Below are 19708 nucleotides of genomic sequence, written 5' to 3'. Positions count from 1 at the left end.
TATCAAACACAAACCCCCGTCTTGGTTTCACACAGGGAGTAAAACAGAAGTCGTCTGTGGTTCAGAGGAAGGACAACGATATGAATCAGTTTCTGTCACAGATGTTTATCAAATAATAATTCTCTAAAACTGGTTTTTATTCAGTTTCAAATTCAGTGCGGACAGAGTTTCCGACCATAAACTGAACTTATCGACTTGGAGCCTGACGTTTGGGCTGTACAGTTTTCAGTGTAATTGTGGTTGGAGGCTGGAGGGGGCGCCAAACTGGACCACTCTGAAGTTGTCTGTGGGCCACTATTTGAATAAGTTGACTCTAAAAAAACCCCCAAAAAATTATTTATATTTACATACGACTAAGACATTTACGTACGACTAAGACTAAAATTGAATTTATGGTAAAAAAAACACACATAAATATATACATATATGTTATATATGTACATATATGTCTTTCTTGTATATATATATAACAATGATGTCATATATTATACTATTGTATAACTAATAATCCTTCTGTCCTCATGTCTGGTCAACTGGACGTCAGTGTAACAGTTGGAGTCGAACCTCTGCCCCCGCAGCTCTGATGTCACTAATAATCACACCTGACCAAATGTCCACGTTGTCTCTGTAGCTTTTTTCTAATTGATTTTTGAACCGACAACAAAAGCCATTTTCAAATTTCAGTTTTGTGTTAAGACTCAACAGAAACACGAGTCAGACGTTTAAAAACTAATCGTTGAGGACGTTTTTATCTACGTTGTCCAGAATCATGAGACACGACGAACCTTTGAGGACGTTTTTATCTACGTTGTCCAACAGTTAATGGACTTTTTCAAATCGTAATTAGGCCGCGACCTTGGCAAAGACTCTCACCCTGAAAAACGGTTTTCTCTGTGAGGATCTCGGCCTCCGCTGCTCCACGTCCTGAGTCATCGTCGTCGTCAGCGTCAGTCGAATATTCATCAAACAATTAGAGCTGCTTTAACGTACGAGCAGCCTGAGCTGTTCAGGAAGGAAACAAAATATACATTTTCACAGATTTTTAAAAAATTTTTTTTTTATTAATTTCTTCCTCAGAAAGGACCAGAACCTCCTGTCCACCGTCAACTGCTGGTATCTGGTCCTGGAGCAGACCAGACGGGAGAGCAGAGACCACGCCACTCTCAGTGACATCTACAACAACAACGTCATTGTCCGTCTGGCCCACGTGGGCGAGGATGTCATCAGACTTTTCAAAAAGGTCAGAATGTGAATAAAGTGGATTTTCCCCAGTGAGCGTCACCGATGTAGCCGCGCTAACAGTCGACTTAAACCGGATGTCCGATAATATCGCCCGATCGATATTAGCATAATTATGTAATATTGGTAAGAATCGTTATCGTTTTTTTTTTCCTCTGGTAATGAAACTGAAAATGCAATACCTGGGTTTCGTCAAATGATGTGTTCCCCTTAAAATAGTTTTGGGGATGAACGGCTGTATCCTCTTAAAATAGTTTTGGGGATAAACGGTTGTATATGAAAGTGAAAGCCACTAGATGGCAGCATTGCATCTCATTTTATTAATCTATTCTAATAATCAGGGGTTTGTTTGCAGAATGCTGGTGCCAGGAACTCATACAGTGGTTTGTTCAGATAAACACCACCACTGCACCACTGCACCACCATATAATATCGGTTTATATCTCTCTATCTGTTGTTCAGTTGAGATAAATACGACTGTATAACCGTCCCATCAGCGCGCGGTCCGTTTTAAAGCAGTGAAGGTTCTAAGGTTTATGGACCGAGTTGAAGAATCTGCCCCGAGGATCATAGATCAGTATCATCTAACAGCAGCAGGAGTCCGGTGTAATTTATGCCCTCTAGGGGGCTCTGGGCTGTCACAAAGAAAGTCTTGATGAGAATGGAACGGTCCAGCAGCAGCACAGACACCGAGGCTCAACAACCGCCTGCAGGAAAACTCTGTCTCCTACTGCATTTATTTACTGCCGTGGCACGTCACCAGAAACACAGTCTGTGTTGTTGGGAAATGAAGAATTTCCAAAGACGGACTGAAATTTCCCCTGCGGCACGATCACGTTGATTCGAATCTAAAAGACCGCTGCAAGAACGGCATCGTAAAAATGCACGGCCTCTGTCGTCCGGAGAGGATTTTTTTTTCTCTGCCGATCTCCAGCGGGCGAGAGAGGATTTTTTCTCTGCCGATCTCCAGCGGGCGGTGACTCTGTCGCAGGACGTGTTGTTTTCATCGCTGAATCTTGTTCCCTGTAACTGAGCTAAAGCTTCCACTCTGCAGTTGCTGCTCTTTTCTATTTCTGTCTGCTCTGCCTATTGTATAACACCTTCTCTGGTGCAGTGTAACGGCAGCATTTCACTTCCTGTGTCTCTGACGTATCTATTACCCCCAAAAAAAGAGGAAAATATCTCGGCCAAGATTTCCAAATTGTGATTTATCTGTCATTACAGTCTGAAATGAAAACTGTTTTCTCCTTCACAGAGCAAAGACATCGGAGTTCAAATGCACGAAGAGTTGGTGAAAGTCACCAACGAGCTCTACACCGTGAGTACAACCGTCTGTTTCTGTTGGTCAGTCGACTTTAACTTATTTCTTGTACTGACTGTGACTTGATAAAAAACAAACAAACTCATAAATTACAGAAAACATTTGGATGTGAATGATTTTCCACTTACTTTAAAAAAAAAACGCCTGTAGCGTGTTGTTGTTATGGTAGCATGTCCGCTGTAGCATGTTAGCAATGTGCTAGCAGCACGTTTAGCAGCAATGAGGTGAATTAGCTGGGTACAAACTGTGCTCTAGTATTTAGTATTTGCAGTGCATCCTGTCAAACTTTTCTTGACTTCACAAAAGAGTTGGTTGGTTCAAGGTCAAGATCGTGTCACCCTTTAAGTCACATAGAGTGCAGCCTACAGGTCCAAATGTGAAGTACAGGACGGCGTTGACACGGTCGTCGTATCTGTGACCGGTGAAGCAGCTGGTCGGACGCTGCTCTCAGCAGATGTGCCTTCTCAGCAGTTCAGTCTCCTGAGGTCAGGACAGGAACACATCCACGTTCTTACTCCTGCTGGGAGTTTCTGAAGTGAAGGAGCTTTTTGACACCACCTTCAGGCAGACTCAGCAGTCGATGCTGCAGAGGGGCAGAAAAAAAAAGAAAGTCACTGTAGGAATGTATTGTTGTACGCCGCAGTCTTCAGCAGAACACGATTCTGACAAATCTAAAGTTAGAAGAGAAAGACGTCGACGCTAAATTTGGATTCAGAAACTCAAGGCAACGATGTGGGATAAATCCCTGAGTGCTGTATTGTCACACTTCTCTTCATCCTTTGGCTGGGTTCGCCACATTTATTACAATATATAATTTCATATGTTAGTTGTTTTTACACTGACAGCCGCTAGAGGGCGCTCTAAGCTTGTGTACCAGTATCTGCTACTGTGACCAAATACCGTATTTTCTGGACTACAAGTCGCACCAGACAAAAACTGTGCAATAAAGAAGAACAAAACATTTATAAGTCACACCAGTGCCCTCTAGCAAAGACAAAAACTGTGCCCTCTAGCAATAACGAACATGTATTTTTCAGTGGTACAGGAGTAGCAGATACTGGTACACAAGCCTAGAGTGCCCCCTAGCGGCTGTCAGTGTGGAAAAAAAATGAACATATAAAATTATAGTCCCAGCTGAGTATAAGTCACAAACCCAGCCAAAGGATGAAACCAAGTGCGACTTATAGTCCAGAGAATACGGTACTACAACGACTACTACAACTACCACTAATAATATAATAATACTAAATAATCAAATTACTCCGAGATGGATAAGATAAGGAGAATAAATGTGTTTAACTTCAGAATGTACTTCCTGTCTTTGACTCTTGTACATGCAGTACTGTACTGTACTACATGAGGAAAGAAATCCTTACATGTAACATCATACTGCACTTTGCTGCGCTGCTAATATTGATTTTTTTTTTCTCACTCGTGGATCCATCCATTATTAAAAGCCCGTCATCAGTTTTTTCCACAGAAGTATTACTGTAGTACTGTACAAATGTACCATTAGGCTTTGAAGTAGTACACGCCACATGGGCAGTTACATATTAAATGTACATAATTAGATTGGTATATATGTTGTTTTGTTCTGATGTTAAGAAGAAGGAAGTCAGTGATGCAGTGGAGAGGTCAAAGGTCAAGTCTTCGTTCCCTGACACAGAGCACCGTGTAACTCAACCCGGGCTGTTACAGTAGAAACTGCTGCCACAGAGTGGATTAAAATTCACCCGATGTCGGCCATGTTGTTGTTCACACCCTGAAGCAGGAGAGGGGGCGGAGCTACGTCTGAACTTCATGGATTCAAGACCTGAGTCGAACTTTTCGCCTCAACTTCACCTTTTTTTTCTGTCGGTCTGACTGGACAGGATCAGGAATGAGGTCATTAGAGGGACAACACAGACAGGAAGGTTAGGAGAAAAAGCTAGAGAAGCCAGATTGAGATGGTTTGGACATGTGCAGAGGAGGGACAACTGGATACGTTGGTAGAAGAATGTTAGAGATGGAGCTACCAGGTAGGAGAAAGAGAGGAAGGTCAAAGAGGAGATATATGGATGCAGTGAGGGAGGACATGCAGATAGTTGGAGTCAGAGTAGGAGATGCAGAGAACAGGGAGAGATGGAAATCAATCATTTGCTGTAGCAACTACTGAAATCATGAGACAACTACAAGAAAAAAAATTTTCAAGAAAACAAATTTTCATAAAAATTTTTTTCAAGAAAAAAAATTTTTTCAAAAAAAAATTTTCAAGAAAAAATTTTTTCGAAAAATTTTTTCAAAAAAAAAATTTTCAAGAAAATTTTTTTTCAAAAAAACAGACCCTGACTCTGTTGCGTTAACCCTCAGGTGATGAAAACCTACCACATGTACCACAGCGAGAGTCTCAGCGCCGAGAACAAACTGAAGGAGGCGGAAAAACAGGAGGAAAAGCACATCGGCAAGACCAACGACATCAGCGCCGGCCTGCTGCGGTACGGTCACGACGAACGCTCACAACGGCGGAGCTCCGTCAAGAAAATGGAGAAGATGAAGGAGAAGGTCAGTTCTGGTACTGATGATGATTCCAGTCAGATCTAACTCTGTGTTCGGTAAAAAACGACTTCCTGTGAGAGCCGTCGTTCTCTGTGCTAGCGTGACATGGGCCGATCATATCAGATTAAATGTGTTTATCATTGTAATGCATTCTTTGATGCATTAGGAAATCCATTTAACATAATCCAGTTTTAATGCTGCGTCCCACTCCAGAGACAGGCCAAGTACTCGGAGAACAAGCTGAAGTGCACCAAGGCCCGCAACGATTATCTCCTCAATCTGGCAGCGACCAACGCCCTGGTGGCCAAGTACTACATCCACGATGTCTCAGATATGATAGACGTGAGTTAATGCACTCTGATGTCGATGTCGAACATCCGTTTGTCCCAGAACCGTCTCTGCAGAATCGGTACCGGTCGATAATGATCATGTTTTTCTTCCTTCCTTCTCAGTGTTGCGACCTGGGATTTCATGCCAGCCTGGCTCGCACCATGAGAACCTACCTGTCTGCTGAGTACAGCCTGGAGACTTCCCGTCATGAGGGTCTGGACCTCCTAGAGGGCGCCGTAGATGCGATGGACATCAGAGGGGACAAGCTGAAGTTTATGGACACGCACAGTCAGATCTTCTGTCCTCCGGCACGCTTCGACTACCAGCCTCACATGGGCGACGAGGTGAGTCGCCGGACGGACAGTTGTTGTCTGAGTCTGATGACGTTCAATCAGGATGGTAACGAACGCGGGCCTCTGTCGTCCCAGGTGTGTCAGGTGAGCGCTCAGCAGCCGGTTCAGACAGAACTGCTGATGCGCTACCAGCAGCTGCAGTCTCGCCTGGCCACGCTGAAGATAGAAAACGAGGAGGTGAGTTACGCTGCTAATGTGGTCGTTAGAACAGGGGCTCCCAACCCCTGGTCTGGGGGCAGGTGCCGGTCCGTGGGTCATTTGGTAACCGGTCACAGTGGGAGAAAAAAGAAAAAGTACTTCAGTTTTACTAATGTACTTCATTCTAGAAGAATCCAGTCATATCCCTTCACTGTTTTCATTCAAAGATAATTTTTCAATGTTTCAAAACAACAGGTCAAAGGTCATTCGGACTCTGACACAAACAGAAAAAAGTCTAGAAGATGTTTTATTTTGAATTTTTTTTTTACGATGGCAGAGCAGCTGCATCGTTCTCTCAGCTTTTCATTCACCCCAGACCTACTCAGGTTCCTCAGAACGTGTCACTTCCTGTCAGTCATTAGTAGTGAAGTACATCCTTCACTTCCTGTTAAGAACGGAGGGAAAGGAAACCATTAAATCATTCACGTCACAGACAGGAAGTGAATTACTCCGCTAACGGTGTGTCAGTCAAACTGCTGTGGTGACGACTCAGGATGTTCCTGTAGAACCGTAGAACTGTTTGGTGATGGTCATGGTGCTGCTTCACTCTAAGGTGAGGAAGACCCTCGACGCCACCATGCAGACCCTGCAGGACATGTTGACCGTGGAGGACTTCGACGTCTCCGAGGCCTTCCAGCACAGCCAGTCCACAGAGTCGGTCAAGTCGGCCTCCTCCGACTCCTACATGAGCAAGGCCAACATCACCAAGAGACGAGCCAATCAGCAGGAGACGGAGGGTTTCTACTTCTCAGTGAGTCTTTGGACAAACCCGGACTAGAGAACGTTAAAAACCACGACGTGGTTTTTTACTTTCTGCGCTTCACTCGTAGAAATACAAGGAGTTCTTGAACGGCAGCAACCTGATCGTGAAGCTTCAGGCCAAGCACGACCTCCTGAAGCAGACGTTGGGAGAAGGTGAGACAAAGTCACCAAGTTCTGTTGACCAAACGTTAGAGCCGCTAGAGGGCACTAGTGTGCCTTATACTTCAGCGTGACTTATATATGGTTTTTTTGGTATAAAAAAAGGATATAAACTGCAAATTACATGTAGACGAGATGAAAAAAAAAACATGATAAAAATCATGAAAAATAGCCACAGCAGAAATGATATAAAGATTATAACAATTGATCTAATTGAAAGAAAATTTTAATTAAAAAATTAGATGAAATGAGATGACAACATCGACACGTCAGATAAAAACAATGAAAGATTCAAAAGTGCAATCAAATACAGACGAGGAAGGAGGAGATGAGAGGAGAAAATTATGGGGGGAAAAAATGAGGTTAGGAAAAATAATTCCTCAAATGCCAGTGAAGCTCCATGTCCTGGTGTTTATTCCCGTGGCCTGGGGCAGTTTCCGTGCCCTGAGGCAGTTTCCTCACAGCTGGGTGAACTGTGTTCAGTGTTTCTAGACAAACGGTTCCTGAGTTAATGTGAGGCCTCAGCCGTTTGAGCGGATCGTATGAGATTATCACAGTCTACAGAGCAGCTCCCCCAGCCTCCTTCCATTGTTGCCCCTGGTTACGTTTCTGCCCCACAGAGCCAGTAGACTGGCCCTGCCCTCCTGGGGCTCTGGTGCCGTTTCTAGGGTGACCGCTAAATGACCACTGCACTGGCAGTGAGTCAAATGCAGCCATGTGAGTCCTCTACCGAGTTGATGTTTTCTCCTGATAGGCTTATATGTCTCCATCTGCTGGCCATGTTTAGTCACTGAACACCCAACCGTGCCGCTGACTTGTGACTGTAAACGTGGAGTTTTTTGTAAATTTTTTTTTTTTATTTTTTTTTAGGAGAGAGGGCTGAATATGGAACAACCAGGTAAGGTGTACAGAGAGGTTAAAATAAACAAAGTGATGATTATTGATCTGTTTGTGTGGAAAGAAAGTTTAGTTTCATTTCTTCTCTCAGACTGGGGACAGTTGACAGTTTAGGAGTTTTTTTTTCTATTTTAATATTAAATCCTGAATCTATTAAAACTAAGAAATGAAACGTCAGAGAGACAGATGTTTCACCACAGAATAACAGGTATTGACCGGTCAGGTTCACATGATTAATGACACATTTCTGTCATTTTTACTTTTTTTAATGCAGTCAGATAATCATTTTTCTTCAATGATTATGTCTCACAGTCGTTATCATCCACGTGATTGCGACAGGAGAGCTGTCACAATGACAAATGAGCTCTTTCATGCTAACAAAACTACAGTTTAAGTACTGAAAAATCAAAGCTAGTTAGCTTAGCATACTTAGCATCGAATTAGCCTAAGCTAAGGTAAAAATCGTCTTTTCTGACTAACTAGCGCTGCGCTGAAAAAAGAAAAACTAATTTTTTTTGCAAATTAGTTAAAATGGTCTTTACTAAGAAAAGGAGGAGGAAATTATTATATTTATTATTATTATTATTTATTTTCTTTCGGTAAATAAACTATATTATTTTTTTGGAGCTTGGTCGAAGGATTACTGTATTAAATACTGTTTCCTGAGACTGTTTTAAGCCAAATGCTAAAAGGTTGTGCAGAAACACGACTGAGTCCAGACTGAGGTGGACGTTAGGAACTGACAGATTATGGAAATGTACCAACTGTTCTGCTTTGTTCTCACTGCGATGTGTCACAAACGTTTGTACTTTTCAGTTGTGCATCTGCATTATTAATAATTCATTCATTTGAATTGTACCAACCGTACATCCACCCCACCGTCTCCCCAGGCCCCCCACTCTTCCCCCTAAACCCCAGAGAATGCGGAAGTCTAGACCTCGCTCCATTTTTACCCATAAGCTGTTTAACGGCAATTTGGAGGCGTTCATTCAGGTACCGGCCATCTGTGCTCTGTCTGTCCGTGGACCTGGGGGACTCTCTTGGCTTCTGACCACCCTTCTACCCAGATTTTGCCTCACCCCTGCACTGCCTTCACTTGCCTTGTCTTTTTCGTTTCCTTGCCTTCATTTGTTTTTTGTTTTTTTTAGAAAAGTTAAATTTGACGAAACAGTGGTTGGATTTTAACAAACTACACCACATGGATTTGACTTTCAACAAACGTCAGCCTTCAGAGAGAGAATTTTTTTTTGGCCGTGTTTCCAAATATACACACAGCCATAAGGGGGCAGTAAATTCATGTCAGGAGTATTTACTATTTCCAAAAACAAAAATTTAAAAAAAAAGTGCAACAGTAGGATTCAGCTTTGAAAAAATGCTTAATTAGCATCCCCCCCCCCTCCCCGATAAACACTTTCACGTCTCCCTCCTTAGCCACGATGCTTTGGCGTTGCTCTCAGCCCAGACCCCCCCCTCTCTCACTCTCTCTCTCACTCTCTCTCGCCCTCCTACTAACCTGTTGTGGTTCTGTTCTTGTTGTTGTTGTTGTTGCCTCTCTTCCTTTGTCTACGTGCCTTACTGCTCTGTGCCCAGAGGGAGGAGGAATGTCCGTGCCAGGAGTCAGGTACTTAGTCTCACAGCGGGATGGGTTCATCACACTAAACTCACTTCACCTTAGGGCTGCAACCAATGGACGACTGATGAACCACTGTGTGTTTGATAGTCCACAGATTCAGATTTGTTTTGGTTTCTTTGTCCTCAACTCTGATTGATTGATTTCCACAGTTTCCTCAATAGAAAAACAACTCAAAGCTAAAACAACTCAGTTGATTCTCAACTGTGAACAGAAGCATTCGTTGCAGCCCTAGTTGCTAACCAGCACATACCTCTGTGCCCGTGTCCTGCTGGCATTCTAGTCACTGCATCACATGAATGACTCTAAAGTTCATTCATTTAGCGCTCACACCTGCTCTCCTGTCTTTATTCCATTTTATTTTAGATTAATTTACTCCAGTTTGACTGGTAATTTTTTTAATTAATGTATATCTGTGTGACTCTTTCTGGTGCGAAGGACTCGGGTCAGGCCATACCAGTGGTGGTGGAGAGCTGCGTCCGATACATCAATCTGTACGGTAGGTAATGTTTGTGCATTTTATTTTTTTTATTTTTTTGCTTTCAAAAATCCTTAAACGGGCCGGATTGAACCTCCCAGAGGGCCGGTTTTGGCCCGCGGGCCGTATGTTTGACAACCTGGGTCTCATAATTAACTGATAACAGAAAATACACAGATGTGTCAGGAATTTAGATCGTTTTTAAAGTGTGACTTCAAGAAGTCGCTACAGGAATTCTCACTGACCGTTAACAAATCCCTTACTCCCCTGCAGGGGGTGCTGTAAACACAGATGCCATGGCCATTAGATGCTGTGATACAGTAATGTTCTGCAGCTAATGCTGCTCTTTGACTTCTATTATAACCTGGTTTATTTATTATCACCGACGGCTTTTCTTTTCCTGTAAACGCACCACATAAATGAATGTAATGGTTGTGTCTTTTTATACCGTGTGTGTGTGTGTATGTGTGTGTGTGTGATGTCGATGACCTCAGATTTATGCTCTCTCCACAGGTCTGCAGCAGCAGGGTATATTTCGAGTTCCAGGCTCCCAGGTCGAAGTCAATGATATTAAAAATGCATTTGAACGAGGTTGGTACCAGAACGCTCTGCCCTCATTTCTGGATTGATTTTAAATCACGTTTTACCCACTTCAAAAGCCACAGTGTCTCCTGCTGGGCTGGAAAGTGCAGCTAAAGAGCCGGGACGTCACATGTTCTCCGCTAATGTGCATGTGAACCCCTGGAGATGAATAATACATAGGGTTTCTATCTAACCATGAAACAGAACTACCAGGCTGTTTAAGTCAAATGTATCGTGAAATTCATCAGTGGCAACGTTTCATGACACTAAGTGATTAATGACAGGGGTTTTTAATGTGTGTGTGTGTGTGTGTGAAATGACCGGGGTTTTTAATGTGTGTGTATGTGTGTGTAGGAGAGGATCCGTTGGTGGATGATCAGGCTGATCATGACATCAACTCTGTGGCCGGCGTTCTGAAGCTCTACTTCAGGGGCCTGGAGAATTCACTGTTCCCTAAAGAGCGTTTCCTTGACTTCATATCGACCACCAGTGAGTTTTCCAGGAATACGAGTGAACAGAAAGTGTTGTGTTTACCAGGGATATTTTCCCTGGTATTTACTCTACATTTCTATGTCTGTTTTTCTAACTTCAGAACTTGACATGGGAGCAGAACGAGCTCATCACCTTCATCAGATCATCGTGACTCTGCAGCGACCCGTGGTCATCGTCATGAGATACTTGTTCGCCTTCCTTAACCAGTGAGTTCCTCGTCGGTCGGTCGGTCGGTCCTGTCGTAGCCACCTCCGAAAACAGTAATAAACCGGCCGTAACTTCTGCCTCTTCAGTCTGTCACAGTACAGCGATGAGAACATGATGGACCCCTACAACCTGGCCATTTGCTTTGGCCCCACACTGATGCCCATCCCAGATAACCAGGACCCCGTGTCCTGTCAGGCCCACGTGAACGAGGTCATCAAGACCGTCATCATCCACCACGAGGTCATCTTCCCAACACAGCGAGAGCTGCAGGGACCTGTGTATGAGAAGTGCATGACCGGTGGAGAAGAGTACTGGTAAGTATCACCCCAACGGCATATTTTTTACTCTACATCGTTTTATTTATTTATCTTTTTATTTTTGTCATCAGTGAAAGCCCCCACAGTGAACCTGGAGCTCTGGATGAGGTCGACAACGGTACTGGTCCAAACACCAGTGATGAAGGTGAGTCACCGACTGTGACGCTGTACGTGAACAGAGTGTCGGCAGACAGTAACAGTAACAGTAACAGTAAACGGTTCCGTTGCAGAGGTGGAACAGATCGAGGCCATAGCCAAATTTGACTACGTGGGCCGCAGCGCCCGAGAGCTGTCGTTCAAGAAGGGAGCCTCCCTGCTGCTGTACCTGCGGGCCTCTGAAGACTGGTGGGAGGGTCGGCACAACGGGGTGGACGGTCTGATTCCACATCAGTACATTGTGGTGCAGGACATGTGAGTCGGACGAGTTACTCAAAGTTGATAAATATGTTGTTTATCAATGTTCTGTCAGAGTTATGATTTAATGAGTGTAAAAGAAACTGTTCTGTATGAAAAAAAAAATCGAATTGGCTCTAATCGTGTCTTAATTTTTAAGACATGATTAATTGTTTTTTTTTAATCAACTAATTGTTCTTCCTGTCACTGCACATCGACGAATAAAGAAAAAAATAATTTGCAATGAATAAATAATAGTTTTCAAACCAATTACGTGAATTTGGATATGATCATTTTGACGCTTTTGAGTCCGAGAGTTCAGTCTGCCCTCTGCTGTCTGTACCAGGGATGACGCCTTCTCAGACAGCGTCCCCAGGACGGACAGTGAGGCCAGCAGCGGTTCCCACCGTGAGGACAGAACTTCAGTTCGGAATGACGGTCAGTCACTGAGTGATCACGCAGCGGAGCACCGTTACGGAGCGGCACTGGGAAGGTGAGCCTCGGTGTGACCTGAGTGAGGAAATCAGACCAGATTTATCCGTAGAGGTCACTGACTTTTTTTTTTTTGCTTTGCTAGGGTGAGAGTGCGATCAGACGGAGCGGCAGTGCCTCGCCACAGGAACATCGACACTCACAGCCCCCCCAGGGCTGCAGATCAGCCCCCCAGGGTCATGCCGCGGCCCTGCAGCCCACACAAATTGCTTGTCAGCAAAGGCATCACAGACAGTCCGGAGAAACGACGTCTCACTACCTTTGGCAGCGCGGGCTCCATCAACCACCCCGACAGGAAGGCCTTCGTCGACGCCCACTCTCAGCGGTCGTCGCCCAGCTCCACGCGACATGCAAGTTTAGGCGACCACAAGGCTCTGGAGGCCGAAGCTCTGGCAGAGGTGAGACGGACGTTGATCAGGAGAAAATGTTTTGTTCCTAATCCAGGGGTGTGGATCATGACATAATTACCTATAAATAGCAACAAGTCTGTGTTTTTTCCCATTTGTTTTCATGTAAACAAGTACAAGTATATTAGATAAAACTTCATAATTAACACCAACACCAGATAGATGGAAAACTATTAGATAAATCTTCATAAATAACACCAACACCAGATAGATGGAAAACCTGTAGTAAAAATAAATTAAATTATTTAAAAAAACCCCTCAAAATAGGGTTGTGCTGATTATATCGCAGTATATCGTACTGTTGCCTCTGTATCGTGATATGTATCGTGTCGCCAGATTCGTGCCGATACACAGCCCTACGAGTTACTAATCTGTTGAGATTTTTTAAAATCTGATTTAATTTGTTTTAAGGACATCGAGAAAACGATGAACACGGCGCTCCATGAGCTGCGGGAGCTGGAGAGACAGAATGTAGCCAAACATGCTCCTGATGTGGTTCTGGACACTCTGGAGCCTCTGAAACACCCCGCCGCAGCCCAGGACCCCCTGAGCAGCCCGCTGCACACCATGGTGATCCGGGACCCTGACGCTGCCCAGCGGCGCAGCAGCAGCTCCTCCTCCTCCGAGACTTTAACCACTTTTAAACCTGCTCTTTCAGCACGCAGACCCAGCGCTCCACTGCGGCCGCCGCCGGTCAGGCCCGTGCGACCGGCTCCGGTGATCGGGCCAGGACACGGACCGCATCGCTCCAGCAGCTCCAGTTCCTCCGGCCTGGGTAGTCCAGGTATTACCCCCACTGAACGGGTCTTCCCTAAAGCTCCTTCCCCGTCTCCCTCCACCTCCTCCTCCTCCTCAGACAAACAAGGTAACATGTAACTCCCCTCTGTCACAAGTCAGGTGTCGGTGAAACGGTCGTTTAATTCCTTAAAAATAAACATAAATAAACTAGAACTTTACCACTAACCTGGTTTGTGTCCTGGGAAGGAAACCACTGGTTCATGGCCACGGTTTAACTTTACTAGTGAACAAAACAATATACTATAGTTAACTATTACCAGAATAACATGTTACACAGAGATGAGGGTTCAAACACTACAGGAGACTGATTTTTATTTAAAAAAAATGCTGGAATGAAAACAAAGGGATGCACTGGAATAAAACAAATCTTTGTTTATTTTTCATCTGACGCTGAAACGTCAGATTTATGAAGTGTTTTTGAGTTTGGAAATGTTTCAAAGAAACGTTTTATGAAACCCTGCCAGCGTCAAACTCACGGTGGTTTTCATATTTAAAAAAAAAAAGTATTTGTCTCTCCACGTACTACCTGTATGAGCAAGATAAAATACAAATACAGCAGCAGCACAAGCATGTGTACAAGGGAGGGAGTTTATGGCTACCGTATTTTCAGGACTATAAGTCGCATCAGTGCCCTCTAGCGGCTGTCAGTGTGAAAATAACAAACGTTAAATTATATATTTTAATATATATGTAGCACCTGAGTATTAGTCGCAAACCCAGCCAAAGGATGAAAAAAAAAGTGTGACTTATAGTCCGGAAAATACGGTAATTAAATTTCTATCTGCCACAAGTTGCACTGGACAATGAGGTGTCACTAAAACTGGCACTTAAATTACCTTCATATTATTCAGTGGCGACCACTACAGAGAGGACATGGACCACCAGTGGTACAGCTACCATAGTTTGAGAACCACTATTCTATTGTAATAAAAAATGACAACTACCTAGAGTCTGCAGAACAGACAGGCATTTTTACTTGGTGTGTGTGCCAGTGTTAGGAATACATGCAATTCTCAATAAAGGCCACTAGGGGCAGTACAGAAGATATACATACATTCCTGTAAAAAAAAAAACTAAGAGTTTGACATTATATATATATATACATATATGATATGAGGTTTATGTAAATTGTCCATTCATATTTTTACAAACATTCCACAGCAGTAATAGACAACGTCGTACAAATATCTGAATACATTGATATCAAACAGAAATGTAGCTAATCTTCACAAAGAGGTGATTTAAAAACAAAACAAAAAAAAAGTTAGCGTCTGTTAGCCTGGGTTCACCTGTAGGTTGGTAGCAGTAGAAAAAAAGAATGACTGTTGGTGCTTAAAATAAAACAAAATCACACAAAATCATTTTTATTTTATTTGTGATAACAAGAGAAGAAAAAAAGATATTTTAGAGAAAGCCATATTTTCATTACTCTGACGATGAACTGATGAGTTTTAGAAAAAGTACCAGAGATCACAGTTAGTTACCTCAGTTTAGACCTCCTGATGGACTGATGCACTCCGATCAAACCGTGCTGTATCTGTAGGTTCTGTGCTTCATGATAATGGACTTGTGCTGAAACGTGACAAAGCACGTTATATAATGTCTAAGATGCATTTTTTTTCTTTCTTTCTTGTTTTTGTCCAATAAGAATGATGAATATATCTCTAAGGTGTAACAGGTACATTTGAATGAATATTTACTGTTATCGATACTTGTGTATATAACACTGTATGATAGAAAACAGGATATAATATCATCACTATAGTGTGTAGATTTTTGTACAAATATTAACAGAACAATAAAAAATACATGAAGTCTCGCGGGAAGTCTTTTTTTTCTCGTATATTAAATAATGTAAAATGCAAAATTAAAGTCACACAAGCGGGACAAAAACGAGTGATAAAACTCACTCCACGACTCATTAGTTTCATTAATCTCATACCGGTTGTTTAGTTGACATTGGAAATCTAAAATAAAGTTAAAAAAAATAAAATAATGGCGTGATATTTTAAAAACGGCAGTTTACAGGACACCCCTTGGTGACGTCAGCACCGGTGTGGCTCGTCTGGCTAATCCTGTAGCAACATGGTAAAAACTAAATCTACTCTAACAGATAAAAACAGTTTTCAGGCCAGACGATAAACCGCCTCGTGTTTCCATTAAATCCATTAAAGAAGAAGGAAACACAAACATATTTATACAACTGCACAAAACAAAACAAACACGTGACGTATTTATCTTCCATTTTCGCGGTTACATTCGAATTCCGATACCGGTTCAGTAACATATCTGTCTACATGTAGTATAAGTTACCTCGAAATGTGAGGGTAAGTCTTTTTATTATTATTTCTTCCCTTTTTTGAAAAAATAGTTGAAAAACTATGTACTGTGTATGCCTTACTGTACTGCAGTTGTGAACTGCCATCTAGTGGACATTGGAGATGTCATCCACAGTTTACAGTGTCTGTTTTCGACTTTTTCTGAACAGAAACACGACTAATGATAGACGAAAGAGCAAACATTTAAACTATATGGGGTTTTTTCACAGGTAATTGTTCTTACGTTTTGGACTTTTCTGACCATAAATACTACTAATGATAGACGAAAGAGCAAATATTTAAACTGTATGGGTTTTTTCACAGGTAATTGTTCTTACGGTAACTTTTATATAATCGTGTGGTTTAAAATGTTTTAGTTACCACTTGTATCCTCTGGGTGGAGACAATGTCCTGAACCATACAAACTGAGAATGAGTTTAACTTCGATACTACTTTAAATTACCAGGTGATTATAAATGTCAAATAATTTCACTTTATTTACTTTATTTATTTATTTTTACTACTCGTTTTGTTTTCCTCTCAACATCTTCATATTTTGGAGCGGATTTCCCAGATATTATTTGAAGGAAACGTGGACTTGTGGAAACGTCCCTTCCTTTACCATCAGCAGCCACCTGTCAGCGCTGGCGAGCTGATATGGGCACGCGTTGTTTGTCTTGCTAAACGTGGTGGCATGAGAAACGGCCATGAATCCAGTTTGATGGATGGTTGTTTTAAGTTGTAGCTGTATTTTAAAAACACGAGTGTTGTACATTTTTCAGCTCCATGTCCTGTGAGGCAGCGCTCCGTCTGAAGTCGACGTCTCTTAGAACCGTATTAACCTCATTACTAAATATTTACATTCAGAGGAACAGGAGGATTTGTCCTGTAATAGCTCCAGGAATGTGGTCGAGATTCTGCACGCTACAGTCTGGCACATCATTATCTAACACTGTGGATGTGAGCACGCAGGTGACCGAGTTCTTTTGTCAGTTCAGCAGATCCGTCTCTCTAATGCAACAGAAATCCACACTGAAGTTCATGGTGTTTTCTCTGTAAATATTCAAACATCCTTATTTTTTTCCACAGCTGTGTGTTGTTCTTGTACATTTACATTTTTCCACAGCAACACTCCGTCAGTGCGTTTCTGTCTGTCCTCGTACGAGCGTGGTCCACAGATGTTATCTTAAATTAGTTTGCAGTTTAGAGAAAACAGCAGCAGCGGCTCACCCAGGTCTCCTGGAGGAACCAGATCTCTATCAGAGTCCAAACCACTGTGATTTACTGCGTGACAGAGTTTCATAAAATGTCTCGGATAAGTAATGCTGACCACATGTACTGCAACAGCCTGAAGTATCACGTTGCACTAGCCATTTACTACCAAAGAGGCCGCTGTAAACGTGGTTTTATTACATTTATAATCATAGAGGGACAAACCTTCTTTTGTCTTGTTTTCTTACCAAGATCAGTTGGATTCATCTTATACACGAGGGTAATGGTATTTTTACTGTTTTTTTATTGTTGGTTCTATAGTTGAATCCAGCGCCCCCTTTTTGTGGACTGGACCATAGTTGAAGCCAGCGCCCCCTTTTTGTGGACTGGACCGATGGTATTTTTACTGTTTTTTTTTTTTTTTACTGTTGGTTCTATAGTTGAAGCCAGCGCCCCCTTTTTGTGGACTGGACCATTGTCAGACCACCTAGGGTTCCTGACCCTCCACTTTGGCAACGCTGGCTTAAATGAAAAGGATGGTTCAACAATACTGATGTACAGTATGGATGATGGATGAGTGAGACAGAGCAGTACCACGGGAAATTGTGGGGGCAGTAATGAGCAGCATTTAGCTCATGGTGGTCAATAAGAGTACTGTAGAATGAAAACAACAAAAAACAGTAACGGTGGAACTAGGGACGAGAATTTGATCGACATTGGCGGGATTAAACTGGAACTGAGCACTGCCCCCTATGGGGCGTATTGGTTAGCAACCATATCAAACGTCTGGCTGTAAACTAGCCGTTAGCATAATCGTACAACAAAACAAGTAAATAAGTAGATAAAATGTTAAAATTTGTAAAATTTTTGCCGCAGCAACAAGTGACTGAAGAGAACAAAAACATTTTGGATTAAACTGATTAGTGACATTTGCAGTTGTAGAAACAGCAGAATATTTGACTGAGACTAAGACACAGTTTTGTTTGTTTCCTGTTCAAATCCCTACAGTCAGTCACAAAATGACAAACGTGTTTTTAATTGTTTGTTTCACTTCACGGTCTGGAAACGATGAGAGTTCATTTGGTTTTCATTTCATTTGTTTCTAACCTTTGACCCCCGTGCAGTGTTTGTCACTGACCTTTATATTATTCTTTTTTGATCGAGTCATGGGAAAACAGAAGGCAAACCCCCGGCTTCTTTTACCGGAATAATTAATGACGTCTAGGCTTTATTTTTTTTTGTACTTAATTCTCGATCAGCGTCCAGTTTCACAGAGGTCGTGTTTTTCTGTCGGATGTGGTCGTTGTGTTTACAGGATAATCCAACTTCCCATGAAGCGAACTCAACCAGACAGATCAGCGCTAACGTTCATATCTGACAAACGATCGAACAAGGATGAAATGTCTGTGTTTAATATAAAGATTAGGAACGAGGCTTTGATTGACACCTGCCTTTGTTACCTTTGATGACAGAATTAACATTTTTAATTTGATATTAATGCTAATTAGTGGTAAGTGGTTTGTAGTTCTTATCTGTCATCACTGAGAAACACAAACAGGAAAATCCTCCCCGTCCTTTAAATCCGTTCCCTGAGATTTAAACCCTTTCTCCATTTTCACCTTTTCATCTGATCTTAATAATAATAAAAATAAAAACTTTTTTTACTGGTGACTAGTAAAAATAATAAAGCTTTTCATCTAAACTAAGGAACAGATTTATTGGACTTGTTTAAGATGTTTAAAATAAAAATAATAGAAATATGACAGAAAGGTACAGTAGCATAAAAGTTTAAATGTAAGTAAATGTGTATTAGCTTAAAAGGACAAACAAAATTTAAATATTTAAAAAACAATGTGTTAAAAGATAAGTTTAAAACTTGCATTTGCATTTTAGACGATAAGTAAATAAACCAGCAGGTTTCAATAATTTGAAAAAAATGACCGTAATAACTTCAGCAAATCAGGAAAATGTGTCATATGTTGAAATGAAATTTGTATAAAATTTAAGTAATGAAATAAAATATAACAATAGTTTTTGTTAGACTGTGAAATAAAAATTCATTTTATCTGAATCTAAATCAAATCAGTCAAAGCCACTAGTGCATTTTCACAGTTTTATCTTTATTTCCGCTGCATCAACAGCCTGTTGTTATATAAAGTTTGAAAAATGTGTTTTTACTCACGGCTCGTGTCGTGTAACTGCCCTGGTGGCAACACAGATGACTCACATTAGCAGGGCCGGGGCAAATAAAGCAGAAAAGACGGGGTAAAAGTACTTTTTTTTTTTTTTTTCCACTCGACACTTTGACAAGAAACCAAACAACAGAATTCACAGTGACGGCCTTTTCAGCACTGACACGTCTGACTCTGATTTGGCCGACGCTTCGTCAACGCCACCCGGTGTCAAAAAGTCAAATTGTGTTGTGACATTTGTTTGACTCTTGCAGAGGTTTTCCCGCTGCGACGGCGTCAGATCATGTGAGGGTCACCGCGGTCGACAACAACAGAGCGGCGTGTTGGTGCAGCCGCCCCGGGGTTTCCACGAAGTCACTCAGGTATAAACCAACAGTCACTCTCTGACTCTAACCT

At 42.1% G+C, this 19708-nt stretch overlaps 2 protein-coding genes across 5 annotated transcripts in view; both read left to right on the top strand.

Annotated features, from left to right (window-relative positions):
- The window catches only part of LOC103385738 (SLIT-ROBO Rho GTPase-activating protein 3-like), a 36263-nt gene extending 21354 nt beyond the window's left edge, over positions 1-14909 (top strand). The window contains exons 3-22 of one of the 3 annotated variants that reach the window (XM_008319711.3): positions 1078-1240; positions 2495-2557; positions 4910-5101; positions 5309-5437; positions 5548-5769; positions 5854-5955; positions 6530-6727; positions 6807-6891; positions 7768-7795; positions 8685-8787; positions 9863-9923; positions 10416-10493; positions 10839-10973; positions 11077-11182; positions 11270-11497; positions 11572-11645; positions 11731-11911; positions 12240-12386; positions 12471-12783; positions 13204-14909. In XM_008319711.3, the coding sequence (XP_008317933.1) occupies positions 1078-1240; positions 2495-2557; positions 4910-5101; positions 5309-5437; positions 5548-5769; positions 5854-5955; positions 6530-6727; positions 6807-6891; positions 7768-7795; positions 8685-8787; positions 9863-9923; positions 10416-10493; positions 10839-10973; positions 11077-11182; positions 11270-11497; positions 11572-11645; positions 11731-11911; positions 12240-12386; positions 12471-12783; positions 13204-13668 (3073 nt within the window). In that variant the 3' untranslated portion in view covers positions 13669-14909. Of the gene's footprint in view, positions 1-1077; positions 1241-2494; positions 2558-4909; positions 5102-5308; positions 5438-5547; positions 5770-5853; positions 5956-6529; positions 6728-6806; positions 6892-7767; positions 7796-8684; positions 8788-9384; positions 9416-9862; positions 9924-10415; positions 10494-10838; positions 10974-11076; positions 11183-11269; positions 11498-11571; positions 11646-11730; positions 11912-12239; positions 12387-12470; positions 12784-13203 lie in introns of those variants that run through there. The other 2 variants (XM_008319712.3, XM_025060489.1) reach the window with 2 other exon arrangements.
- A 650-nt stretch (positions 14910-15559) lies between these two features.
- oxtrb (oxytocin receptor b) overlaps positions 15560-19708 on the top strand; it is a 9484-nt gene continuing 5335 nt past the window's right edge. Inside the window, exons 1-2 of one of the 2 annotated variants that reach the window (XM_008319714.3) lie at positions 15560-15917; positions 19567-19674. The gene's annotated coding sequence lies outside the window, so the exon portion shown is untranslated. Of the gene's footprint in view, positions 15918-16161; positions 16881-19566; positions 19675-19708 lie in introns of those variants that run through there. The other variant, XM_017036334.2, reaches the window with a different exon arrangement.

This window comes from Cynoglossus semilaevis, chromosome 11 (assembly GCF_000523025.1).
Source record: "Cynoglossus semilaevis isolate Cse_v1.0 chromosome 11, Cse_v1.0, whole genome shotgun sequence".
NCBI lineage: Eukaryota > Metazoa > Chordata > Actinopteri > Pleuronectiformes > Cynoglossidae > Cynoglossus > Cynoglossus semilaevis.
Note: the sequence above shows the minus strand (reverse complement) of the source record. Positions and strands in the feature narration are given on the sequence as shown.